The sequence below is a fragment of the Syngnathus scovelli genome, chromosome 14 (assembly GCF_024217435.2).
Source record: "Syngnathus scovelli strain Florida chromosome 14, RoL_Ssco_1.2, whole genome shotgun sequence".
Lineage (NCBI taxonomy): Eukaryota > Metazoa > Chordata > Actinopteri > Syngnathiformes > Syngnathidae > Syngnathus > Syngnathus scovelli.
In genome coordinates, this window is record NC_090860.1 from 11,559,218 (window position 1) to 11,585,356 (window position 26,139).

At 45.7% G+C, this 26,139-nt stretch overlaps 1 protein-coding gene across 12 annotated transcripts in view; it reads left to right on the forward strand.

Annotated features, from left to right (window-relative positions):
* msrab (methionine sulfoxide reductase Ab) overlaps positions 1-26,139 on the forward strand; it is a 39,864-nt gene that overhangs the window by 1,364 nt on the left and 12,361 nt on the right. For 11 of the 12 annotated variants that reach the window (XM_049739814.2, XM_068652953.1, XM_068652956.1 and 8 more), the window contains 5 exons: positions 8,213-8,320; positions 10,773-10,841; positions 10,928-11,047; positions 12,743-12,847; positions 20,933-21,039. In XM_049739814.2, coding sequence (XP_049595771.1) covers positions 8,213-8,320; positions 10,773-10,841; positions 10,928-11,047; positions 12,743-12,847; positions 20,933-21,039 — 509 coding nt within the window. The remainder of the gene's footprint in view (positions 1-8,212; positions 8,321-10,772; positions 10,842-10,927; positions 11,048-12,742; positions 12,848-20,932; positions 21,040-26,139) is intronic. The other variant, XM_068652957.1, reaches the window with a different exon arrangement.

Here is a 26,139-nt window from a genome sequence, read left to right on the forward strand (position 1 = left end):
CCAAAAGGATACATATATAAGCCAAGAAGGTATATATGTATGAACATCCAAGGGAAGAGGAGATAAAGGGATGGAGGAGGAGGAGGAGGAGGAGGTGGAGGAAGAGGCGACTGGCTCGCGCACAGACACACTGCGCTGAGGCGAAGGCACGAGCGGCAATTTATGCTTTCTGGTCGACACCACCCCCCACCTCACCAACACACACACACACACACGCTCACGCATAGACAGGAGCGTCCCGCCCCTATCTGCCCCTGTCCCGTACTGGATGCGTGGCCTATCTGATCAGTGCAGAGGGATTAACCAACCAGGCCAGCTGGCAGGGATTACACAGGAAAAACTGGGCTGGGGGTGGGGTGGGCTGGATGTGACTATGCTATGGTTTTGGCTAAAAGACGAGGGGGGGTGCGGTGTCTTGTCCCTTTACATGTATGTAGCGAAGTACGCAGCGGTCGTCGCGTGCAATCGTTCGGGGGAAGTTGGCGTATGATACGTCATACGTGGGAATGAACGAGGACATTTTTGGCTTCACTGCGGAAAGAGCAAAGCCAGTCCACAGTGCGAGAACGTATTCGGTTCAAACGTATCGGCGCAAAAAGAGATGAGGTCCGGTAGGAAGAAGAGAACGTTAGAGTCACTCACTGTATGAGGACGTGAGGTGCATTCTAAAGACTCGGCGCTTAGGTGGGACGTATGAGGGTCATGAGAACAAATACATGAGGTTCAATGTATTAAGCTTACTTGGTTCAATAAAATAGAAATACCTAAAGAAATTCATTTAAAATGAACCCCGGAAAGGTCACATATGATATTACGTAATAAAGACCAAAATGATAATAAAAGTGAAGTACATTTTAGCAGTTTGAGGTTGTTTTATAAATTAACGATTTTACTTAGTTTTCATTTTTTCCTCAATGCATTTTTATTTCCATTTTTTTTTCTTTTTTCAATTTTAGTTTTACTTATCCCCAAGTGTCATACATGTAAGTGTAACACTACACGTTTGATAAATGTATGTAGATGCTGCAGGAGGCAGCATGCAAAGGGGGGGGGGGGGTAGCGAAGGGGAGGGGAACCCCCACGGGAGGTGGGTTGGGGGACGTTGGGCGGCGGGCAGCTCGGCTGACAATGCAAGGTTTTGCCCCCTGACCCTCTTGGCGCTCCATCATCCGTCAGCTGATCGCGGGAAACAGGACAGCCGTAGGAACAAAAAAATAAAAAGCCCACCCCTCTCCTCCGCTAACAACGTCGATTGGAACGTACCTTACCTCCATCTCATGCTTCACTTCCCAAACCTTTACAATCCATCTGTTAATGCCGCATTTCTATGTCATTTCACTTTTCCAAGGGCCGTTGTAAATTTCAGGGGAAAAAAAATAGGATTCGATTCAACGCGTTTAATTTCGCTTTTTATTTCTGTACACACAAGCTCCCGATGTGTCGTTCATTTGCATTTTAGTGCTTCTCCTCAGACACCCCACCCTTTCATTTTAATCAAGACGTAAAATATCTGTTTTGGTGTTTTGCATCAAAACTGGCAGAATTGATCAAATTATTTTCAAGGTGCAATTTTTTTTCGCTTGAGTTACGTCGAGTGTTGCTAAGCGTTGTTGCGGGGCTGTCGACTGCAGTTTGAGCTACAGTGCATAGGACAGACACACACACGCGCACACACACACACACGCAGGGCCAGGCATACAAGCGCGGCTGTAAAATCAAAGCGACATTTTTAGGCCCTCAAAGACATGCACAAAATGGCGTTTTTCTATAGCGGATAGAAAGAATAGGACAAGGTGGATGTGCGAGCTTAGATCCCCAATGCCGGACGTAAAAATAACTGAAAAGAAGTCCCGACTTGTGCTTTGATTTAGGGAGATAATGGCCGGGTGTATTTTTTTGCTTTGATTCGGTAAGGACGTTAAATGAAATCCTTTTAGATTTTTTTTGCGCAGCTTATTCTTTCTTCCTTTACCTTTCAAGGCACTCGTATTTTTTTAAAATTCAAAATACTATTCGTCCGAGATTAAAATTCTAGCGAATAACACTTCATACTGTATATATGTCATTCATTGTATGTAATTGTACTCTTACATGCGGTCAATATTTGGATTAAGGCCAAAATTCCAATTTCCGATACATTCGGAATGACCCATTTAACATGATTTACTTCTGCATTTGAATAACCCGATAGAAACAAACATGATTTCAAACATGTGAAATTTGAATGCACCATATGAGAACACATGAGGTTCAGGAAATGAGGTCGTCTGAGGTCCACCGCACGAGATTATTCTTAGTTTACTTTCGAGAACACAAGTTTGACATCATGAGGATTGTTTGAGAATTCGTGAGAACGGTTTAGATGATGAAATGAGGTTTTCTTTGAGAACTCATGAGGTTCATGAGTATACGAGGATTCCCACGCAGGAAGAAGGCGCCGGCTCGGAGTAGAGCCGGGTCGGGACGAATAGAGCGCAGGCTTCGTCCCCACTCGGGTAATCCGATGGAGAGATTAGCAAACAGGCAGCATTTGGGCGGGATTATGGAGTCATTAGAGAGAACTGGTGCTCCAGAGCCTCGCTCATGTGTTAATATGGCTTTGCACGTCTGCACAGATTGTCTTCCGTCGGCTGATGAATACTCTCACAATATTAAAACGGGCCTCACCTCTATGTTTGGGTACCATAATCGATCATTTTAAGCAGAATCGGTTTTATTGGTACAGTTTTTTTTATATGGTAGTTGCAGTACTACAGTAAAATATAAAAATATTAGTTTGATGTGTACACAAATGTAGAGTCAAATAAAAAAAATATTTAAAATTGTTCATTGCAGCTTGGTAATTTTTTTTAAGTGATTAAAACTAAATTTCACAAATTTCGGTACAAGATAACTGAATTCAATATTATTTTCATCCTCACCGTAATATATTTAAATATGACTCAAAAATGCCCCTGTATTTGTGTGTGTGCGCAATGTCTGAATGCAACCCATATTTTGTCGTAGCTTTATTCCCATCTGTCCACCTCAAATATTTTCCACTCCATTAAAAATCACCGCACTGGATTAATATGTGACATATTTCATATGAAAGACATTTGCTCTATGCAATCAAATCTGCAGCACTTTTAATACAATAAAAGAAATAATATTGAGTCATTTGAACCTGCGTAGATGAAATCGCTATGGAGCGTGATTGGGGGCGATGCGGCCTACATGACGATGACGAGCGGGTTTAATCGGGATCAGGAAGTGCATGCGTGTGTGTGTGCGTATGTGTGTGCGGGGAATTAACGCAGTTTGTTACATGGATTTCTTCTATTTGCTGTTTAAATATTACTGCAAGTATTGGTGGGCTGTTCTGTTCATTGATAGCTGATCAATGCATGTTTGCGTGTGTGTTTTTGTGTGTGTGTCGCAAGTGTCGACGTCCTCCAAAGGAGCGCAATATAACTCCCACACTCCAAATAAAATTGTCACCTTTCGAGAACCTTTCCGCAACTTTCCTGTAAGCACGCAGACTTCAAAAAACAAAATCAGACGCGTTCTCCCCCCAAATTGACAAAAATCCCGCCGCCTCTGCGCACACCGTGCCCCACTTCCCTTTTCACCATCCCCCCCAAAGCCTTCCTCCCTTTTTTTTTTTTTTGTCAAATAAATTGCTGTGTGACCTACTTCCCGTTTTTGCACCGTTCTTCTCATGTTCACATGTTATTGTTTGACACACGACTGATTCGCTTTGGGGCGGCGTACAGTGGGGAGAAAGAAAACATAAAAATGATGATACAAATGGAAAAAAAAAAAGAAAAGTGAAGAAATTATACAGCACTGTGTGTTACCCCATTTGACCTTTTTCGCAAAAATACAACAGTAGACAGTATGTTTGCCACTTTTTAAAATGATAAATACTCTGCTTTTGAGTTTTTAATTGTACTCGAGATGAAACTACATGGCTGACATATTCTATGATGAACAATAACGTTCATAGAATGTCATGCAGGCAAATCAATTTTGCAGCCTAGTTAAGCAGAAAGCACTGCGCTCTTTTTTTTTCTATTTTAATTTTACTAATATGCGTGACTAATTTATAGACTCGCAATGCAGTTTTGGAACTCTGTTAAGTTGAGCATCGCTGTACCTTTAAAGTCAAGAGTGATTGTTTATATATGTTCATTTTCGTATATGTCCTAGTTTCTGTAGTAGTGTTAGGTTCACTGGAGGTTTGGGTTGATTGTACGATAATTTACCGTATGAGGTTTACGCAATTAGATCATGTGAGATTCATTCAGAACATACTAATGACATGATAGTAATTATGAGAGGAGCCACATTAATTGGATGACAAAGAAGTCGACTGTTTCCCCTCCCACAACGGCGCAAACAGCCCTTTGTACTTGCGCGTATGAGCTTTACTACTTAAAAACGATAAGTTCACTGTGTGTTGTCAAATGTGCTACATAAATAAAGTTGTATTGTACTGTATGGCAAGCCTCAGGTAATGAGAGAACCACTAGCCGGAGCTAACTAACTGCTAACTGGCGAGTTGCCTGTTCTGTCATTTCTTGCTGTCATGGTTTTGAAAATAATGTTCTGCAGTCGTTCACAACCTTTGTGAGAATTATGAATGTTTCCAGTGCATGAGCAATTGTTTAACGCGCCGCCACATCACGGCAGTCCACTTCCTGTCACAGCGCTAAGAGCGGCCGGGCTAAGCCACTCTTGGCCTACATACGAGCCTAAAACAGCAGATTAGGGAACTGTCCTTCTAATCCCATGCACCAGGGCATGTGCCACTGTCGCCATGCAGGCAGCGTCCAATCGGCTTGCCGCGACAGTCACTCTAGCCCCGCCTCCTCCAATCCATAACATCTCTTTTTTTTGTGGGCATATCGCTATCAAAATAACAGCACACTGAGATTAACACCCTCCCCGCCCCTCCTCCTACCAGTTTGAACCACCTGGCTTCCCCTTTGCACTCCCTCACCTAAAGCACCAGTCCTGAGATTAGGGTTAATCTGGACCTTGTGTCATCCCGCATCCATCCATGCATCCAGCCATCCCGCAGCAACCCCCACACGGCTCCCTCTTTACCAAAGAGGCTTTGCTTTTCAAATCCTTTATGCCTCCATCCTCCCCTTGCGGTGTCTTTTGCGCCAACTTTTCCCTCCCGCCGCAGCCAATCGGCGAGGCGAGATTCGTGTCCCCGAGCTACGCCGCGAAAGACACGCGAGCGAACCGATTCATTGTTTCCGCTGCTTTCAATGCGTTCTCAATTGGCCGCCGCTGCTGCCGCCGCTGTGAAAAGTGGGTTGCATGCAGCGGTGGATGGTGGCTTCACGTACAATGGAGGGGCTTTTAAGTGATTTAAATGGAAGTCTGAAGGAGTCATCCCCTCGAAAAAAAAATCGCCCATTAAGACAGCCGGGTCCTCGCTCAATCTCAGCCCTCGGGGTCAAAATGAAGGTTCGGCAATGGTGGCGTCAGCAAACATATTGTTCCCCTGCGTCCTTTTCATCCGTTTGGCTTTGTCTCAGCACATAAATGGCATCTTCTCCCCCAAGCAAAGTCTCTTCAGGAATAATAATGATAAAAAGAAAGATGGTGGGACGGAGATTTAGCAAAAGATGTAGGCCAGAAATAGCTGGTAAATGGAGGAGGGAACGAAAACCCTGTAGCGTTGGTAAAATGCTTGAATGAGAAAAAGACTGCAGACCTTCGGAAAAATGTAAAGAGTCAGCATGCATTCACTGCTCCCCTGGCTTATGTGGCTGAGGTTTTTGGGTTCACGTCTATGTGGACGTTCTGAGGCTGATATTGTCGATTAATCGGAGTTATTACAATTGCTTAAAAATCCTATTTTATCGCAGGGGCATGAAAAATGAAGTCTTGAATGTACGATTAGGACAATAATCCAACTTTTGTCACATGGCCTAGGTATGACTCCAAATTTGTCACGTCGCTGCTTTTTGAATCCGAACACCCCCCCCTCGTGGAGCGTGACGCTACTTTTAACCGACCGTGGCGGAGCAATCAAAGCCTTTTGTTTTTCACACCGTCCCACCTGCTCGCCGCCACGTCGGAGGGCCCTTTTGAAGCTACGCTAGGCGGCGTGATTTATATTCTAATTAGTGCAAAGTGAGACTCAAGCAACGGTGCGATTACACGCCCAAAAAACGCTCATCAGACTCGTGAGTCACACAGTTGCTTCCAAACAAACAAACCGCCACGTTCGCTCTTCACGAACGACAACATGGCGGCCGGCGTGCCGAGTTCACAATGCAGCGCGCTGCGTGTGTTTATTCATTTCCAGGTCACTTGATAATCACTTTGATACTTAAAGCACATCTGCACATCGCTCTGCTCTCGTTGGCTCACAATGAAACAGCTGCAAGCTGGCGTACGCATTAAATCCTGCGGCACAACACACACACAACGCACAACGCACAAGCCTACACAGGCATGTACACACACAAGTGCCCATTAGAGGGCATGAGCAGAATAGTATATATACAAACACACACACACGCAGGTGAATTCTTTGACAACCGTAGTCATTTACAACATGTGCTAAGTCGCCATATTGAGGGAATGTTTTGGTGCTGCTGTTTTGGTTAGCAACTGAGCTGCTACCGAATGTATTGACTATTATTTGCAATCATGCTGGTCACAACGATAATGCTATGCATTGTTTTGCTGTAGTTGGTTGCACACGATGATGCCGCAGACAACCAGGCATTGTTTGGTAGTGTTTGCGTTTCTTACACCCCCCCCCCCCGCTACCTTTTTTCCGCCTTCTCCCGACACCGCAATCATCCTGCATCAACAGGCAGGTGAACCTGTCTCTTGGTTCATCTCTTTCTCTATTTCCTGCGCTCGTTCTTTCTGCCCCCCCGTGCTCACTCTTTGCTCCATTTTCATACGTGCGCTCGCACTCCCCTCGTGTCGGGGTAATTACCTGGCATTTGCATTGCAAAGTCGCCCATGCAGCCCTCAGCTCCTCCGCAGGTGATTGAGCTTCATTTTCCCCGCCAGATAAGAGAGCCAGGAAGAGAGGGAGTTAAAAAAAGGAGAGATAGGGAATTGCAGCAGGCTGTGATGTTATTCCGGCTCGCCGTACATGTGCGGAAACAACAGCCTGACTTTTCGTCACTTGTAGAGCGTACAGGATGAGGCATTAGCCGCCCACACTTAAATAATCATCCTTATTACCATCGTATCGCTCGACTGAAATCATACAGGCCCTCAGGCGTGGACTTTCATTTTATGCATTTTTCAAGATCATGACGCAGACAATCAGTGTGATAATCAGTTAGCTTCTTTAAGCGCTAAATATTTCGTAGCCGTAATGACGACATGAGCCCGAAGGCAACCGATGGAACATTGTCCGGATCTCACATTTGCTGAGTCATCAACTTGCTTGATATTGACTGACTTTAGTATTAGATTAGCTTAATTTTGAAGTACAATTATCTGAGGGTTAAAATATAATCAATGGGCTCCAACAATTCCTGACCAATAATGGTAGCATCCTTTGCTAGCATCCTTTGCTAGCATCCGGTATTAACTATCACGTCTCAAAGCAAATGAATGACTATAATTGTTGAATTAAAGCGACACGCGTTTTGGAAATGTTACAAAGTGTCAACATCATTATCATTATCCGCGATGGGTTGGTTAGAAATTGGCTGTCGCTGCATGACGTAGCAACGCTACATTGAATCAAACATAACCGGCTAAATTATTTGTTTACAGACCATTTACTGTATTTGCATTATTTGGGATCCCGCCTACATTTATTTTGCATGCGCTTTAACAAGCTATTATTCCCCCTTTCTGGATTAACGCCTTCGAAACAACAACGACAAAAAAATCCACAGCAGCAGGCCGCGCTCCAACCTGCGAAGAGGCCTCTGAGTGCCGCCGAATGGCTCGAGCTCATTTGCATGCACGCCACCGCCGATATTTATTTAAATTTAATTTCATTCCCGCACGCGGTGTGGCGTAGGCTTTTGTGCCAGAGTCATATTAACCCCTTGACTCGTTATTATGCGGTGCACGGCGTAGCCCACGCGCCATGAATATTCATATCCGTGGCGCTTTCCAGCGGCCGCCCTCGCCCTCAACGCCCTCCTCCCCACCCACCCTCATGCTATGGCTGCTCGCAAGTGTGCCACGCTCAGCCATTTGTCTCTCCCTGCCGTCTCGCTACCAGCTCCACTACATTTGTGTCCGCCGAGGCTCGAGAACATGTCAGATAAGACGCAGATGCCGAGCAGGGAGTGCGCCCTCGCCGGACGACAGGAGAAAATGGCTGTCGCAGGTAATTAATGTCATGTCAAGGTGAGGTCCTGGTGGTGGTGGTGGTGGATTTTGTTGTGCCTCAACTTTGGCAGAAATAACGACCAGACATGTGCTGCTGGTATGTGTTCACTATAAACGATCATGGGACACATGGGAGTGGGCTTCTGCACTTCCCCCAAAATTACGATTTATTCTTAGAATTAAACGTGTTGCGGTGTGTGAGACGTTGGCGTTCCTCGTCATCACCTGCCTTTCTTCTCGCCAAAGTGCATCACGGGACGATGGTTCCAGAGGGCCCATCTGGGCATTACGCGCATGAAGGCTCCGCCCCGTCATACGTTCCCGCGCCGTCTGTCCGAGCAGCTCGGAGACGCCGCATGGCGCAAATCTGTTCCACCCTCTTTTCACGGCAGGGGCAGCTTTAGTTTATTTGAGTGCGGCCCTGGTGGGAGTTGTTTGCAAGCACACTCAATTATCGCTTTCTGTACTTATGCTCCCCCTCGTCTTTAAAATAAAGACCCCTTCTATTGAAGATGTTCATTTGCTCTCCTCCTCCATTCCTAGCGTCTTTCCTATGTACTCGCTAACCTTGGCGCAAACGATCCAGCAGATTGCTACATGGTAGGGGCACACCAGGTTGGGCTCCAACTCTCAACCAAACTCTCCCTAGATGAGCCAATTCAGTCCTGTGCCATCCAACTAATAGCCCATATTTATTGTGACCACTTCTGACGCAACCCTGCTCACTGAACTTCTGGAAAGCAGACAATAGCGGCTCTCAAAGTCAAAAAAACTTCACTAGACACGGAGTTTGACAAATGAGCCATAACAGCAAGCCGCAGCTACATTGTTTTGTTCATTTGGCTGTTCCCAGTCTTGCCTCCCCTCCCCTTGTTACCCCTATTCCTCCTCGCCCCCCTTCCCATCCTCCCATGCAGCAGACGGTAGTTGGCACCAGTATAAAGCTTCAGCCTCCTCCGACGACTCGTGCCTAGTTCGCTGCCAACCTGTGAGAAGCTGGGAAGGGCTAAGAGGGAATGGATTTTTCGTTCTTGGGGGAGGTATGGGGGGGGTGGACAAAACGAGCAGCCTGGAAATCAACCTGGCCGTCACCGGTTTCGGCATTCTCATATCACAAAATAAAAAATACTGGTCATTGTTTTGCCCTGGACCGCCGGTCGCCATCTGATATTATGATCCGGCACAAATTGCTGTTTAACGGCAACAACCGATGACCTACAAGTTTCACGGTTCTTGGATAGTCTTGAAAACAAAAGCACAGAAAAAAAGAATTCCAAGTGAAAAAAAAAATCGAGCTATTTTTTTTAAATAACTTTTTGTATTAGGTGGAATGCTTAACACATGATTTGGAAGGGGGGACCTGGCACAGCCTGGACCTCATCCAGCCTCTCTTTTCGAGGGAAGGGGGGAACACACCCACTTGCAAAAACTGCTGTGAGAACAATCAGATTGCGTGCTTGCGGGTAGAAAAGCGGAAGGCATGACGGCAAAGGCGTGCAAATTGAAGATGAACAGCTGGCTGAAGCGAAAACAGGGCGGCTTGCAAACAGCTCTATTTAGTAGCATTTTTTTTTTTCTCCCGTGTCATCACTTTGCCGCTTGTTAGATTTGCATTAGTGGGCTTGTTACGTTCACCAAGAACATAAAGCAGAAGGCTCCAGCTTGTGTTTTGATCACAGTTTATTGTTGCAAAATGTTTTAGTTCGGCTAACATAAGCTTTTGTGTGCGCGGTACTGCCACCTACAGAATTGGAGGGGAATCGCATGACCCAAAACACTCAAACGAGCATACACATTTTTTCTTTAGGTATCCAATATACAAAATATCCCAATATATATATATATTTTTTACAGTCTTTGGGGACTACTAGACTGGACAAAAAAATCAGTTGTTAAGCTTTGAATAATCTCCTCATCTGAAATGTAGTGCGCAGTAAGCACAGGTCTTTGGCCCGCTGTTACAGGATAAAAACATCCACAAAAGGAACTATTTTATCTTTTTCCATTCAACTTTTAATTCAGGTCATTGCCATCACGTCTCTGTAAGCAGCTCGAGAGTTATCTGGCGTTGACCTTGGAGCAAGTGTCCATTATTGGTGTGTGCCTAAGCTCTTGGTGCACCCATTGGCCTGTTTATCTGCCGACTATTAGTGGTTGCCGTACCAACCGGGCCTCGCTTAGCGGAGATTTACACGCTAAGTCACCTCAGTCTTCTTAGCCGAGTCTAATCCCACTCGCACATCTGTGGACTGCGCCGACATCACATGCGCTCCTACTTTGCGCGCACTGACGTTTTTTTTAGCGTGCTAATTCCATGTAGCGCCATTAGCCAAGCGCCAGACCTGTTCAGCCCTCCTCGGCAGTTGCGATGGCCTTTTGCATGCAAAGTGTTATTTATAAAGTGGAAAGCTTTTGTTAATTGTTCCCTCTACACTTGTTTCCCAACGCAGACAAGCATGCAGTCAACCAGAACACCACCGTGGAGCCTTTTCCTCAAGGCATGGGCACGATCATGTTTGGTAAATGCTTCAATCACATTTTTCCACGGTCAGTAATCGCCCGCAAGATTGAACGGCGTCACAGCCAGACCGATGTTTACGTGCAGGTATGGGTTGTTTCTGGGGTGCCGAGAGACTTTTTTGGAGAGTTTCTGGGGTCTTCTCCACCCAGGTGGGCTTTGCCGGCGGCTTCACACCCAACCCCACCTACGAAGAAGTCTGCTCAGGTAAAAGCCAACCCTTGATGTTTTGCTACTGATGACTTTCAAGCGCAACGGCGAGACGCTTCATCATTTTTTGATCTGTCGTTCGGCATGATGCGCCAGAAAAAGTCCCACAGTCGGACTCGTTATAGCTCTCGCGTCTGCTCTCTGCCTTCCCTTCATCTTGCAGGCAAACTCGGAATGCACCGCTCCAGATGGGCTGCGTGTACCCCCTCCCCCCCCTCCCTCCCTTCTACCATCCCCACCCACCCATGACCTACTTGTACGGATCGGCTGCGTTCTGCGCTGTACTGCGGCGTTTTTCGGCAGAGGTTAGCGCGTACGAAACGCCATCACCGTTCCCGAGACTGCCATTTGGCACGAGCTGAAATCTCAAAGCCCTCAAACATGCCCGTTACCTGTGTGTGCGTGCGCTTCCTCATCAAGATTCTAATAGATCCATGTAGGGCATTGATATATAATTCAAATGAAGATGTCTGGCTGTGTTTGGTACGCTTTAATTATGAACTCCTCGCGCTTTCCGAAAGGCGCGACTGCGGCGTCCCGACGGCGGGCGAAGTGGGATCGGACAAGGAAAGGACGAAGAAGGCGCTTTGAGCTTTTGGCTGGCAGACTTTCTGAGCGAAAGCCTTTCAAGGGATTGTGCGTCAGCTATAGGATGGAGCTGGATGACAGCTCGAGCTTGAGGGGGAGGGCGGGAATAAACTTTCTGACGGGAAAGAACATCCGAAGTAAAGAACGTCTGGAAGAGAAGGTGCAGGCGTCGCTCCAGTGGCCGTGACGGAGCGGAACGACGGCCGCGGTGAAGAGCTGTCAACACAACACGGTCGGAACGGTCAGAGAGAAGGACGGGACTGATGGTAGCCGCGAGTAAAAGCTACATAAGGATTAAAGGGCAGACTGAAAAATGGTAATGTGACAAAAGAGGTTAAGTCGTTGTCAGGGAACAATATTAGATGCGAAGGCCCCCTTTGAAAAATTTGCCTCTGTCACCAGTTTCATTTAATGCCAGAAAATAAACGAAGTCAGCCATTTTGGATCTGCTGGGGAAAATGAACAAGGTGTCGGCCATTTTGGGTCTGCAGGAGAAATTGTCCAAATGTGCCCCAATTGGAAGACAGATGAACGTGTAATATATATTTATTATTTATTACAATTACAAGCATTGAAACAGTTGTGCTCACAGAGTTGCAACAAAAATAAAAGAACAGAGGAGTTCAAGACTTTGACAGTTTGAAGGGAGTTAAAAACAAAGTTTTGACTACAGGGGGTTGAGAGGACAGGATACTTTGTCAAAGTCACTGCAGCATCCGTCCCGACGCGTGCTTCCCTCGAGGCGTTTTTTTTCGCACCTGCCTCGTACAGTTGGCTCAGATTGATCGCTTCATTTAGCCCCTCGGTGAAGTTTGTTTGGACAGGTGTGAATTCCACAATCAAACACAACCGATCAAAACAACTGCGTGGAGAACATGTTGAAGAGTGATGCTGATGGTGACAAAAAAAGAAAACCTTTACACTGTACTGGTTTGCTTTTTTACGTGGTTCGGGACCGTGAGATCGATGCACACGAATTTGAACCTTAATTGTTAAATTGATTTTTTTGGTATCGATTAATCGGCGAAAGAATCACCAGATGAATCAATTATTCAAATAATGATTAGACGCGGGTCTAAATTCGATGTGTGCTTTGTCTTGCAGGTCTGACAGGACACACTGAAGTGGTGAGGGTGGTCTTTTCTCCTGAAGAAATAAGTCTGGAGGAGCTGCTGAAACTCTTCTGGGAGAACCACGATCCGACACAAGGTAGGAGGGCTCGCACGAACACACTCCCCCCCCCCCCAAATAAAATAAATAAATAAAAAACGCAAAGCACACTAGAGGCATCCCAAAGGGGACACGGGCAGCGTATTGGAGCAGAAGGATGATGCCCAGACGTGTACGTTCTGGTGGGGGTCCTGTGGGTGGATGTCAATGGCAGACAGTGTTAATGTGTCTGACATCCAGCCATCCATGGAGAGATGCCAATGTGGTGCATGATGCCCCCCACCCTTCCAAATATCATATATACATGACATATGAGTCAATATTTAAAATATAAATACAGTCGTACCTTAACTCACCTTTCAAATGATGTTAAATTGCCATTTATTTCTTACAGTCACCAAAATCACACCACATATTTAATCAATTATAATATTGTAAAATACAATAATAAAACTGGTTAAAATAGAAATAAACTGGTTTTAAAGAGTGAAATTAAACCAGATTAGCAGTTGTTCCTTTGCAAGTGTTTTTTCCCCATTAAAATAAATGGCAAAGATTTCTTATCAGGACGAAAATATTAATGAGTTTAAATAATTTTATATTGTCTGTCTACATGTATTCTCTGTTTTTTTTTTTTACTTTGACAGTTTCTGCATTGTTGTTACTCTTCTATCGTGCCGTTACAAAAATAATTATATTAATTTTTGGGCAGTAAGTTTGCGTAAAAACTTTGTCCTGCTCACTGGAAGTGATAGAAGAAGGAAAATGGACTGGATGAGGAAGAGGAGGCAAAGAGCTACTCTGCTCACTCACATGGAATGGAAAGGCGAAGCGAAAAAGAGGCTGGGGGTAGGACGCAAGCTGGGAGGGGGCTGAATCAAAGATTTATAGGCATGCTTGTCACCACGCACACACACACGAGCATGCACACACACACCACATGTACTCGGTGACATTACTTTAGTTCATGCCGTCATGTTTTGCGTCCGTCATGATTGCACTTACATATTCAGCATGACCCAAATACAGCCACGCATCAACTCCGGAACAAACTAAAGCGGATAAAGGTCTTTTATTGTCAGGATGTGCGTTTTTTTTTATTGGCTGGTTACATTTGCTCCCGAGTGATTAAAATTATTAATCATAGCAAAACCAGTGGCCTAGGTTGGGCCATTCAGGGAAGCGAGAGGCAAAACCGGCCATTACGTAGAAATGATTCGGTTTGTTCAAGTCAGTGGTGGAGAAACACACTTTACATTAGAACCTACTTGAGATAATTAAAACTTGACTTGGTAGTTTAATTTCACACTTCAGCCACTCCAGAAGCTCAACTACACTATTTGTATATACAAAATTAAAATTGATCTCAATGAGAAATTTTAAAATCCGACATTAGTCGACGATATGGTGAATATAAAATGACTTTCATATTTTTTTGCGTCACGCAATCAAGGATGAGAAGGGGGGGGGGGGGCTGAAGGGGTCGTCAAGGTCATCCCAAAACAGCGGCGCTACATTGGAGCTGTATCTTGTGTTGTGTGTCGACTCCGTGGGCAAAGACGCACCAAGGGGGCCGTGCTGATGTAGTCATGCGTTTCCCCTGACTCACAGCCTTGCCTTCCTCTCATGTTTTATTTAGGGCCGGCGCCATTTATTGTCTATGCGCTCCAATCCACAGTTAACGTCACATTTTTTCGTATATATTCTTTGACTTCCCGAGTACGCCATTGCGGCCTCACATTCACCCACCCCACCACCACCGATTCGAGGTTAAAAAAAAAAAAAACTCCTCTGATTTGACAAATGTGGCGTGATGTGGCCCGCTGGCTGTGCCTTCACGCGTGCTTAAGCTCCAATTTATTCCGTCCACCTTATAGTGATGCACTCGGAAGAGAATAGCAGAGTGGAGGAAGTTCATCACTTGTATATACTACAACGACAGGAGTTTATGATTTTGGGGCTGGGGGGGGGGAGCCCACCCTCGCTCACTTTGTCGTCGGCTGGCACGTATGGATGCATGTTCCGCCTGTTTCGATATTGTGCGCCGCTCCGCTTTGCCTCAGTTCAAAGGGGTTTAGTCCCGACAACGTGATGTCGGGGCTCGCGTCGTCTCCGCCAATCCTGGCCCGGATAGCAACATTAGCAGCCAATCAGAAACTTCCAGCAGCCATTGCCGTGTGCCCTCTTTCCATATTCAGCAACGCTAGTCTCAATCCGCTGGCTTCTCTGGGATGTTGCATAAAGACGACCCCCCCACCCCCCACCCCTCTTATTCCACCAACCTACAAAAAGAATCAAAGCTCCCTTATGTCTCGTGTTATGACGACGCTTCAATAATGCAACCTCACACATGAGCGCACGGTGACAAACTCATAAAAGTGACATCGGTGTGTCAAAGTGCATCGGCGGTGGAGGCAGGAAACACCGTTTGATATTTGCGATGGCAAGTCACCCAACTTATTCCCACTTTAATTGCTCATAGTTCATAAGAAGGCCTTGATTTAAAAAAATAAATCCCCTCAATGTTTTCCCCCGTGGAACATCTTTTTGAGCTGCTCCAACATTTCTCATCCCCCTTTGCGCTAAGCTCCACAATCAGCTTATTATTCCCATAACCCAACCAAACATGCTCCAGTTCTACTTTTTTTTAATTTCTTTTTTTTAAACGCATACCTCCAATCCTCCATTCCCATCGCAGCCTTGTCTTACCTGCCCCTTCCCTTTCGTTCATTGCGGCAGGCCCACAAGGCAAACGAGTGAGCGAACGAACGAACGAACGTGCGGCCCGGCCCGTCAGCAGAGCGGCGCGGTTGAGTCGACGGCTCCCCGAGGCCATCCGCTCGCCACATAAACACTCTCGCATCCCTTCGCTCTTCTTTTATCTCTTAGTCACTCTCTCCTCCCAGCTCCTCCCCCCCCCCCCCCCCCCCCCACCATCATCCCTGCGCTTCCTCGGCTCCCCTCCTCCACACCCGCCGCTGTTCATCTTAACAAGCGAGGCCTTTACCCCCCCTCCTCCTCTTTGTCTCCTTTTCTTCGTCTTCCCTCCATCCTCGCTCTTTTTTGAGGCCATGTACTATTTATGATATGACTTACTGATGCTGCGTCAGTGAAGGTGCATTCACCGTTCTTGATGTTTGATCGTGCGCGCACATACGTGCACACTTTGACCGATAAATAAAAGAAGATTTGTTTCGACGAGGTTTTGTTTCTTCGCAAATACACGCGGAAGCTAATCCACCGGTTTGGCAACGTATTATAGTTTAGACTCTCCGATTTGTTCGCAAGCAGCCTGCCAATGTGAACATGAAGAAATCTGGAGCAAATGTGTATTTCATCTTCTTTCATGTTTCATGAGCATCATTTAGTTGTGGAGCTCGATAAAAATTGCAGATACAAATTGTTTTATTAAAGGAATATTTTTGCCTATGTTTTCCTTAGGTTCTTTGTGAATAATGCATAAATACCAGTGAAAATGTTATACTCATGCCCGAGGGTTAATCTTCAGGGTGTCAGCATATCTTTAAAAATTTAAATTTCCAAAATAAAGTCCTTAATTAGCCTTAGAATTTACTTTTAATCTGTAAACCCGCCATTGTGTCCAATAGTGTTGAAATAATAATAAAATAATAATATATAATACATCTAGCTGTGATCCTAGTAAAGCTGTTTCAAATGTTTTTTTTTCTACACAAAAACATTATTTTAAAAAATTGTGTGATTTGATTTGGTGCTAATCCAAATTATGTTTCAGTTTTAGAGGGCTGCAATTCCAAGTTATCCATTTGAACTTATTTCAAGCATCCCAACTGCCAAGTCTGGGCTTCAGATGATGCACTTTTTTTCATTTTTTTTTTTAAACAAACGCAACAAACCCACATTGGCTATTATTGCGGCAAGAAAAGGATCCAATCCCAAAATAGAAACCAATCACCCCATCTGCTAAGTCATACTTGGTGGCCGTTGTCCCGGACAAATGAGCATGAATATTCCCCAATAATCATATCTACACCCCAGCTGGCTGCGACACACGCCAATTCCCTTTTGGGGGTCCCCCCGTGTCGCCCTGAATCACCACATTGCCTCAATTTAGGGGACTCTTCCCCCACCTTTTTAAAAAAAAAAAGAAAACCCCAAAGGAGATCACCTTGAACTTTGACCCTGACCCTTGCCATCCCCACACTACCCCCACATGGCGTGCTCATTACCAGGTGTCACTTATTACACGCTTGACGGCTGTAATTTATGGAGATTGCCCGGCACGTGTGTGTGGGTGTGTGTGTGTGTTCACTTTTATATGTCCTTTTGGTTCTGTTAAACTTATAAAGACATCTGTTTGGAAGTAGACAAACAACAACAGCAGAAAAGATCTCATTAGAGCACCGTTTATGACACCTTGCAGCAAAAATGAACAGATAAGGATAGAAGATATGTGTTTTCGTGAGAAAATTGAAAAAAATGGTTAAATTAGCAGTAAGCTCCTCGCTTTCTATGCCCTTGAAGAAAACAGAAACATCAGTGGCCTTGGTAGCTGGAGAACTAGTGATAATTATATCCCATCGGAATACATTAATACTTTGGATTGGGTCCACCGCATATATATATTTGGGAGGGGGAGGGCGGTTGGGTCGTAATTTTGCTCAAAACGCCGAATCCAAATCAGCCGTGGTTAAGTGCGGCAAAAATATTGCAGCGTTTCATCGTTAGCTCTTACAGTATTCATACTGGGATGTTTTTTTATTTATTCTGTTTTGTGGTTCCGAACAATCCGCATTATGCTAGTTTGGGTGCGCAAGCTAACGACGGTAAGAAAGCAACCGTGAAGTCACGTTTGAGAGCCTCCGTCTTGGAAAATGCACGCAAGGAACAACAGTGATCATGATGTGGACGTACACTTGGTTCTCCCATCTCACACAGACACACACACTAGGCGCCATTTCTCCAGCTTAGCCTCACGTGACTATTTGGCTCCGAATATTGTCACCTATTCGCCTTCTCTTAAAGAGAGGCTGCACGTGCAAATGCGCATGTTTGTGTGTGTGTGTCTGTGTGTGTGTGCATCCACCGGGGTTGCTCTCACTATCCCAAACTCTGCCTCTGTCTCCAGCGCATCAGCAGCGGCTTACATAAGAAGAGGGCAAAAATAGCAGCTGAGAGAGAAGGGCGAGAGAGAGGGCTGTGTTGGCACGCACACGCAGTCGTAGCGGGACCGCAGGGCACAGCACAACCTACTAGCACGAACGCACCACCATAAAAGAACTAACAACAACAAAACACAAGAGAGTCATCGAGCATTTGTCCCCATCATTTATTTGGATTGCACCAGAGTGCAAATGATGGCGGAATAGAATCTGGTTTTATTAGTCCCTCAATGGGGGAAACTGTGCTTTTACAGCAGCAAAGTGGCCGGGAGCAGCACACAAGGATCATATTAAAGAATCAAAAATGAATGACTATGTGTACATTTACAACGGCGTGCATTCATTTCAAAATTGCCAACGTACCGTTTTTGACTAAACAAAAAAAGTTTTATCAAGTCACATTTTTTGAGAAACATACAAATAATACATAGACACATTCCTGCAATCTAGTTTTTCGGCACTTTGACAGAGAGGTCACAAAAACCACCAATTGTTTTTATGAAAAAACACACTTATGGCACACTTATCTCCAAAGAAATGGAAAAAGAAATCAATAAAGAAGTTAAAAAAAATAGATGTAACTTTACAACTGCTATATTTTCTTTTGTAGCCTTGCAAAAAGCAATTCAAAATAAAATAATCAGAAAAACATAAACATAATAGCATGTGAACACAAGCAGCAAGTATTAGACTTGTTGGGATTTGGTCCCGCTCCAAAAACTATTGATCACTTTACACGACCCGGTTGTGACTCTTTGTTACGACACTAAATGTGACATCAAGCTTAGATTTTTCCATCGGGCCTCTTTTTGCTCTTGTGTTTTACTACGTCATATTTTTCAAGTGCTGCTACCGGGGTCACCTCAGTTAAACTCCCCGGGTGATTGATCACATTGATTCATAATCCCATTTCCACCGATGAGATGTTTATCGAGTACCGTGCAATGTTAAGCTAACATTTGTTGTTTAGGCAATTGTGTATACCTAAAAGAAAAAAAAAAGCAAGCTAAGCACTATTGAAATTGGACAGATGAATTGATTTTTAAAAAAAATGGAGGCGAGTAGTGCAGGTGACCCAGCGATGGAAAAGAACCAAACAGCGCCGGCCGGCTTTAACTTCTCTTGACGGCCGTTACATAAGGCGCGTTTTTAATTTGCCTCATTTACAGTCTTCTCGTGTTCTACTTCCGTGCGAGCGCTGGACGGCCCGCTCGGAAATCCAGAGGCAGGAGTAGGCCGGAGGGACGCTACGTGGCGAGATGAGGCTAATCCCCGCTCCGGCACTTGTTAGCGGATGAAGGCTCGTTACGTAAAAATACAACGGTGGTGGGTAGGGGAGGGGGGGGGATGAAAGAGGGTCGAAGCAGCAGCAGCGGAGGAGTCTCTGGAAGAAAGGCGCACCCTGCGAGTGCATCAACGAGGCGGCCTCGCACTTGATCCCCCCTCTGCTCTTTTTGGTTCAAACGTGCACATGCTTTAAAGTGTCGGCTGGAAATGAGCGGGGGGCGCGGAGGGGTTGGAAAGATTAAAAAGCCTCTGAAGAAAAAAGCGAAGGACGAAGATAAACAATGAGAACCATCTTGCCGAGCCGTTGCTACCAATCCCGGCAGGTTCAAACGACGTCTGTCTGATTCTTTATTCCGTTTGTCTGTCAACCGTTTAAAAGGAGGCCACTTTGGAGCGCTCTTGTTTTCAGCACCGTTAATTAATATTTCCACGGGGTGGAGGTCAGCGACCCCCGTGAGGCGGTACGCCGTTTGCACGAGTGGGCGCGTGTGACCCCGGGAGCCCCTCCCCTTTTTCGGTTCAACCCCCCCATTACCCCATGCTTTCAAGAAGCAAGGCTCTCATGCATAATGCAGAGATACAGGGAGGCTCTCATTAATAATTACTGCTGCCTTTGACGGATGGTGAAAATAACGAAGGGGGCTGTTAAAAATGGAGAAAGCGCATGAGAGATGGTTGGGTTGTTTTTTTGGGAGGGGAGGGCTTGTGTTTGTTGCCGTTGTGTTTCTTTGAGGACTCAATTCTTTTGGGATTGGTTCTGGAGTTGGAATAATCAAAAGCGAGGCTGGTGCTGTGAGTGGGCGGAGCTAACCGCGAGCCTCTTTGATTGGGGAGTCATTTCGCTGATGATTGAATAAAACGGAATCAGGCTTTTTAAATTCTGGTTTTGATAGGAAAGGTAGGAGTGGAATTATTGCTATCCCACTTTGTACTTATATAAACACAGTTAATCAAATAAACTGGATTACATATGTGTATCCAACCAGAACATCACCTTACAAAAGTCATTGAGCTAGCTTAATGCTAAACGCCAAAAGGATATATTCTTATTTCTTTATTATATTGCCTCCAGCATTGTGCTGCTATTGCTATAGTTGGGCTAGCTAATATAAAAAGTTATCAATTTAGTTGGCAGTGTAGCCTGATTTTTTTTTTTTTTTTTTTTGTGTTATCAGTATAAAACAGGTACGTTATTGTGATCATTGATTCTCTCGGGATTCTTCTATCCAAAGTTTGGTTATGTTTAAAAATATTGTAGCTGCTGTCACAGTTGAACAATGAAGGTAGACAGTAAAGATGCGCGAAAAAAAGAATGATATGGAGGAGAATGAAGAGTGCGAAATAAAGCGCCGAGGCTTTCACGGACGTCAAAGCCGCTCAGTTGCGTCGCTTGTGAAGAGCGCGCAAGTCGTGGCAGCTCTTTGGCCTCCTTATCCGCGTACTTTGCTTCGGTCCTCCAGAAACACTCTGATGTAAAGCTGATGAAAATGTTGACGTGCAGAGACGACAAAGAAAATGAAAGCGCAGCCACCCACACCAGCACGCCGCAAATGCCGAAAGTGATCACCGAAAAACGTTTGGCTCGGCCGATTCAAGATGCGGGATGATGACATAATTGTGAAAATTGCTTTTAGATGCAAATGCCTACGAGATGATTGTGGCACTTATGCTAGCTATTGTGTTTCCGTGTACGCAGGTATGAAGCAGCACGCCGACGTCGGGACTCAGTACCGTTCGGTCATTTACACTTCCAGCGCCGTTCAGCAGGAGCTTGCTCTCAACAGCAAAGTGGCCTACCAAAAGGTATGCAGACAATACAAAATAATGGTGCTGACAGGATTTAAGTCGTGTTGGATTCGATTAGCTTCACTTTCAGTTTGTATTGATTTGAAATCATTTTTTTTAGTTGAGCTGAAAATTGCCGGGTCAAAGGTCATTTCAGTATTCTCCCACCCACCGTTTTCAAGGCACTATCTCCAACTGACTGATATCGATTTTAAACATTTTTTTGTCTCTTTTCAATAAAACGTTAAAGCGTCAACTAAATGATGCCAAAATGAAGTCGCACTTTACTTTGAATATGGAGCTGTTGTGCTCCCATTGAGCAAATTTCGCCAGGTTTCAAGTGCGCTTGTGCAGCGGCGAAAGCGAACGCGCGCCGTTGGCCCGTTTGTTTGAATAACAATGGAGTGGCTTGCCTTTGGAGTGGCGACCTCTCCGACTCGGACGCCGTTCAGTTAAGCAAAGCCACCTGTGTTTTGTATATCACATCTACATCCTCGCCCTCATTCTGAAAGAACACAAGAGAGGGGGGCATAGGTCATCGGAGCGGCACACTTCGGGCTGGCCCCCCCCTCCCTTTTGTTCTATCCATCCATCTGTCCATCGGGTCCATCTTTCCGTTGATCCGCCCGTCGGCTTGACGTAAAAGCCATTCAACCGTAATCAGTGGGGAGCGAATTATGATCGTCCTTTTAACTCCGGGGTCAGCCGTCACAGGCCAAGGGCTTGGTGGGAAGGGGGGGGGGGGGTTGTCATGACGACAACCTTCCAACCTTGGCCTTGGGCAGGGGTCGGAGGTGAGAGAGGGGTTGCAGCTGAGACCGGGGCAGTGGGAGGTGATTGAAAGCGAATTAATAGAGGAAGGTAATGAGATCAGAGTGACGACCTATCAGCTGATGGGGATGCCCCCCCTCCCCCCGGCAATCAGCTGATTGTGAACCACTCCTCGAAAACTAGTTTGACTATCAGTTTTATTGGAATTTATTTTTCCATCCATCAAATACTGCCTCTTTTTAATTATGTAAACAAAAAATTATCACCTGATATCACCCTACTTATAATATGATGCATTTAGAGCCGTACCACCCAGGTCTAGTAGGAGTAAAAAAAAAATTAGGTCGTCACTCCAAATTTTGGATTTTTACATGTATCCCCTACACTGTGAAATCCAAAGTACTGCTCGTAGTGTATATGCGACAAAAAGGCTCTTCGTATGGAGCGTCTCGTCTTGTCAGCTCCCCAGTTGATGTCTGAGATTCTCTAACCTAGTTCGCAAAACACACATTTACAAACATCTGACAGCCTTCCCCTTTTCCATCCGCCAGCGACGTCGACGTCGCTGCTGACGCCGCCGATCTGTCAGCGACTTCAGTTTTCGACCGGCGCTCCGCCGGGAACGCAAATCCGACGTGCGCGCAAGTAAAATGGCCGACTTGCCGCATTAGCGCCTCCCGCCCGCCCTCGTTTCCAAAATGGCACCGAGCGACTAAAAACGAAAAGGCCGTCCGCTTTCTTGTCGAAAAAATAAAAAAGCAAGCGCGCATTCGATGGGGCGACAAGCGCGAGTGGGTGAGGCCAGAGATAAGACAGGCGTGGCAAAAAACAAAAATCCAGACACACACACACACATGCAGACATACATTTGGCTCATACCCTTCCAGCCCAATGAATAATTAACCCATATGAAAAGTCTCTTCTGCAGGGCTTTCAGTTTCTTAACTTCAGCATTGGGGTTGGGTGGAGGGGGGGGGGTGAAAAGCTTGTTTAAGTACCAGAGTGGGGGAGGGGAGAAGCGGGTTCTTCTATAATGAAATTTGAAATTTGCAGAACATCAAAGGCTTCTGGAGCCAAGCGCAAAGGCGGAGCGCTCCCCCCCCCCCCCCCCCCCCCCCTTCCCCTTCCCACCCACACTTGCGTCGCACCCCCTTTTCCAGCTTCCCTCCCTTATACCCATCCTCACCCCGTCTTCACCCTCCAGGCCCGAGGAGAGGAGCGATGCGATGGGTTGATTTGGAGGAGGGCAGGGTGGTGGCATGAAGCCGCCACCGTCGTGTGTGTGTGTGTGTGTGTGTGTGTGTGTGTGTGGGTGTACAAACAATAGGTTTTATCCAGCCAACCTGCACATTGCGCGTGTGTGCACGAGGCCTCGGAGGGGTGAGTGTATCCTCCGATAAGGCAACTTAATAAGCTTGAAAGATAGAAAGGAGGTGGTGGGGGTTTGGATTGGGGTTTTCGAGGGCGGGGGGGTTTGAAATGGCGCATAATGTCTGCGTGAGTGTTTCAGCCACACAAGGTCACATGGAGACTTGTTTCGAAAGTTCTCACGTTTGTTAAACACGAGAGTTAAAAGGGGGCGACGGGATCTTAAGTGTTTATTTCGTTTTTCTTCTCCTGGATTCGTACGTGATTGCGGCGGCAGCTTCACAAAATGGAAGCACGTATGCTTGACCCACACTGTAAAAGCAAGGGGGTAAATATACACACATAAACATACACACACACACACAAGGGTAGAATTTCATGTTCTACTTTTCTTACCAGCAAGCAATGCGACAGACTTTTTTTTTTTTTCCTCTCCCGCTCGTGCTTTGCTTCACAATAATCTAAAATCTTTCCCCTTTTCGACCTCGTTTAATTGTGGTCACTGATTGAAAATTAAAAAAATTGAGGGGACTGCTGAGGTGTCTAAGTCAAATATTTCTTTCATTCTTTTCTCTTCAATTATTTTTTTTATTTCCTTTTTAGGATGATTTGATTTATTTAACGAGCTGCAATACAAACCTATTAAACCCCATGTGAAAAAGCAACATTTGAAAAGAAATCTTAATTTTAGAATATAGATATAGTTGCTAAAATAATCGTCCCTTACAAATGTAATTTTAAAAACAACAGCAGCCAAGCGGTCCCTATCGCGGTGAACCAAAAAAAAAAAAAAATGCGACGTCGGAATAAGCGTCTGCGTCGGGATTAGACTGAGGCGTGATTACATAAATCGGCAAATTGAGGTCATATCCGTCTTCAAATGTCTTCGCCATGAGTCATCGGGTGTCACAAAGTCGATGCCAAAGTGTGGCCGCCGGCCTTATGAAGGCGGGCGGAAAGAGAGGTCGGGTTGGGGGGGGGGTGAAGTCAGCAGCACAGTGGGGTGTAGGACCCGAGTACATTTGCACTCTCTCTCCGCATCCTCCGCCCTCTCTCGGGGTGTCACGTCCTATTTGTGTTGCAGGGGTCTGTGGTAGTGGTGGAAGGGGGGGCTCGAGCTCTCACTGCCGTTCGCATTCTCTTTTGCTTGGCTGGAGAGCGCCGAGAACTCGGTAGCACAAAGCGGCGCTCGGAACGAGGGGGAACGCGGGTAGAAATACACCCGTTCGGTCGTGTCCTTGACGGGGGAGCCTTTCCGACAGGCACGAAAGAGGCTGACTGGGCCGGGGCGAGATCGAAAACACAGGCACGGTCGCACATACACATGACCCAACTATTAATCAAATTTAAAGCGATTTTCAAAAGCTGCAATTTGAACAAAACAAAAAAATAAACTGCTTCAATAGACCTGAAGTTTTTTGGGGGGGGTCAATCAGAGTGCTAGGTGTGTATCCGTTTTGAAGGTGTGTACACTTTTGCAACCACATCACTTAATTTTTATTTCACCTCAAAGATTTTTTTAATGCTCACAACCATTTTGAAATCATTTATCTTCTTATTTTGTTTGTGCGTCGAAAAACATGCCATTAGAACAGGGGTGTGTAGACTTTTTATATCCTGTATTAGGCCGCAGGGCACATATAAACAGATTCACTCACTTCTATTGACTTTTTAAGATGAAGGCTTTCTTTGGTCTCATCATTTGGCCTTTTCCTCACTCCCTAGAAACTCTCAAAAGAGATTTGTTACTCTTTTTATTTGCCAGCGTGTGCGCTTTATTTTTTTCGTGACGAGCAGTTTAACGTGCATTCTTTGATACAGATACACAGTGATGACAAGTCAGAAGCACTTAAGCAGATTTACAAGCTAAGTTTTTGTGCAATTCATTGCATATATTCATTATTAACAGTCTCTGCATCCAGTACACATATGTGGATGTTGCTTTTTTTTTTTTATCCAATCAGATTTCAACCTTTCGATGAGGGCATGAGAATCTTTATGCCGGTCGGGGACCCTGAAATTGATCATGGCCATTCTGAAGCGTAACATTTTCCGTCCATGTCTGCGCATGTTCATTTCACACTCTTGAGGTCCCAACTTATCACAGATGTGACATTAACGTACACACTATTATGCTTCTGTCAGGCAAAGATCTCGACGTCTCGTTGGCACGCGATGTTTCGCTGCCGCTGCAATGGAGCGAGAGAAGCCACGTCAGGTTAGCCACGGTAGCGTGACGTCCTGCATTCTGATTTATAGATCTAAAATGGCTGCCGTGTTGTGACTGCTGTAGGATGGAGCATGAAGGAAGCTAGGTGAAGGCGGGGGGGGGAGCGGTTGATGTAGCTTGGATGTTGCAAGCCCCCCACCCTCCTGCCCTGAAGGGTTCGCTACCACAGTAGTTCCGTGGTGATGAGTGGTTAATTAGGCCACGGAGAGCGTAGCGGCGTTTATGCTAGCATGCTGTTTAATGTAGCACATGCTGCTGTGTCACGCCGCTAAAAATGCTAAACGCGCGTCTCTTCTGATATTTCGTGCGCTGGGATTTGGCTAGCGGTCGCCCCCGCGGGGGGATTAGAGCCTTCACATTGTAGCAGGCAGCTGCCGAGGACTTGGAGGTCAGCTGCTGCTTCAGCCTCTCTGCAGGGTGCACCGCTTTTGATTTGGAGAATCCTCTGCGGAAGTGGCTCGCATATCAAGTACCACGCTGCCCCCTTGTGGACAACATTAGACGGCAACTACCTTCATGCCTGTGCATTGAGCATTCTTGTAGGGCCCAACTGATTAATCGGATAGCCCAGAAGACCAAGTTCCTCACATCCAAAGATTTTCTGATGTGTGAAGACCTCGACTCAGGCTACCTGTTGTTGTCTTTCCGTCTTGATCCGTAGACGCCTGGAAGTGATGATTATACGACGGAAAAAATCACACGGCCCTTTTTAGTGAGACCATAAAAGCGTTTGAAGCTTCCTCTCAAGG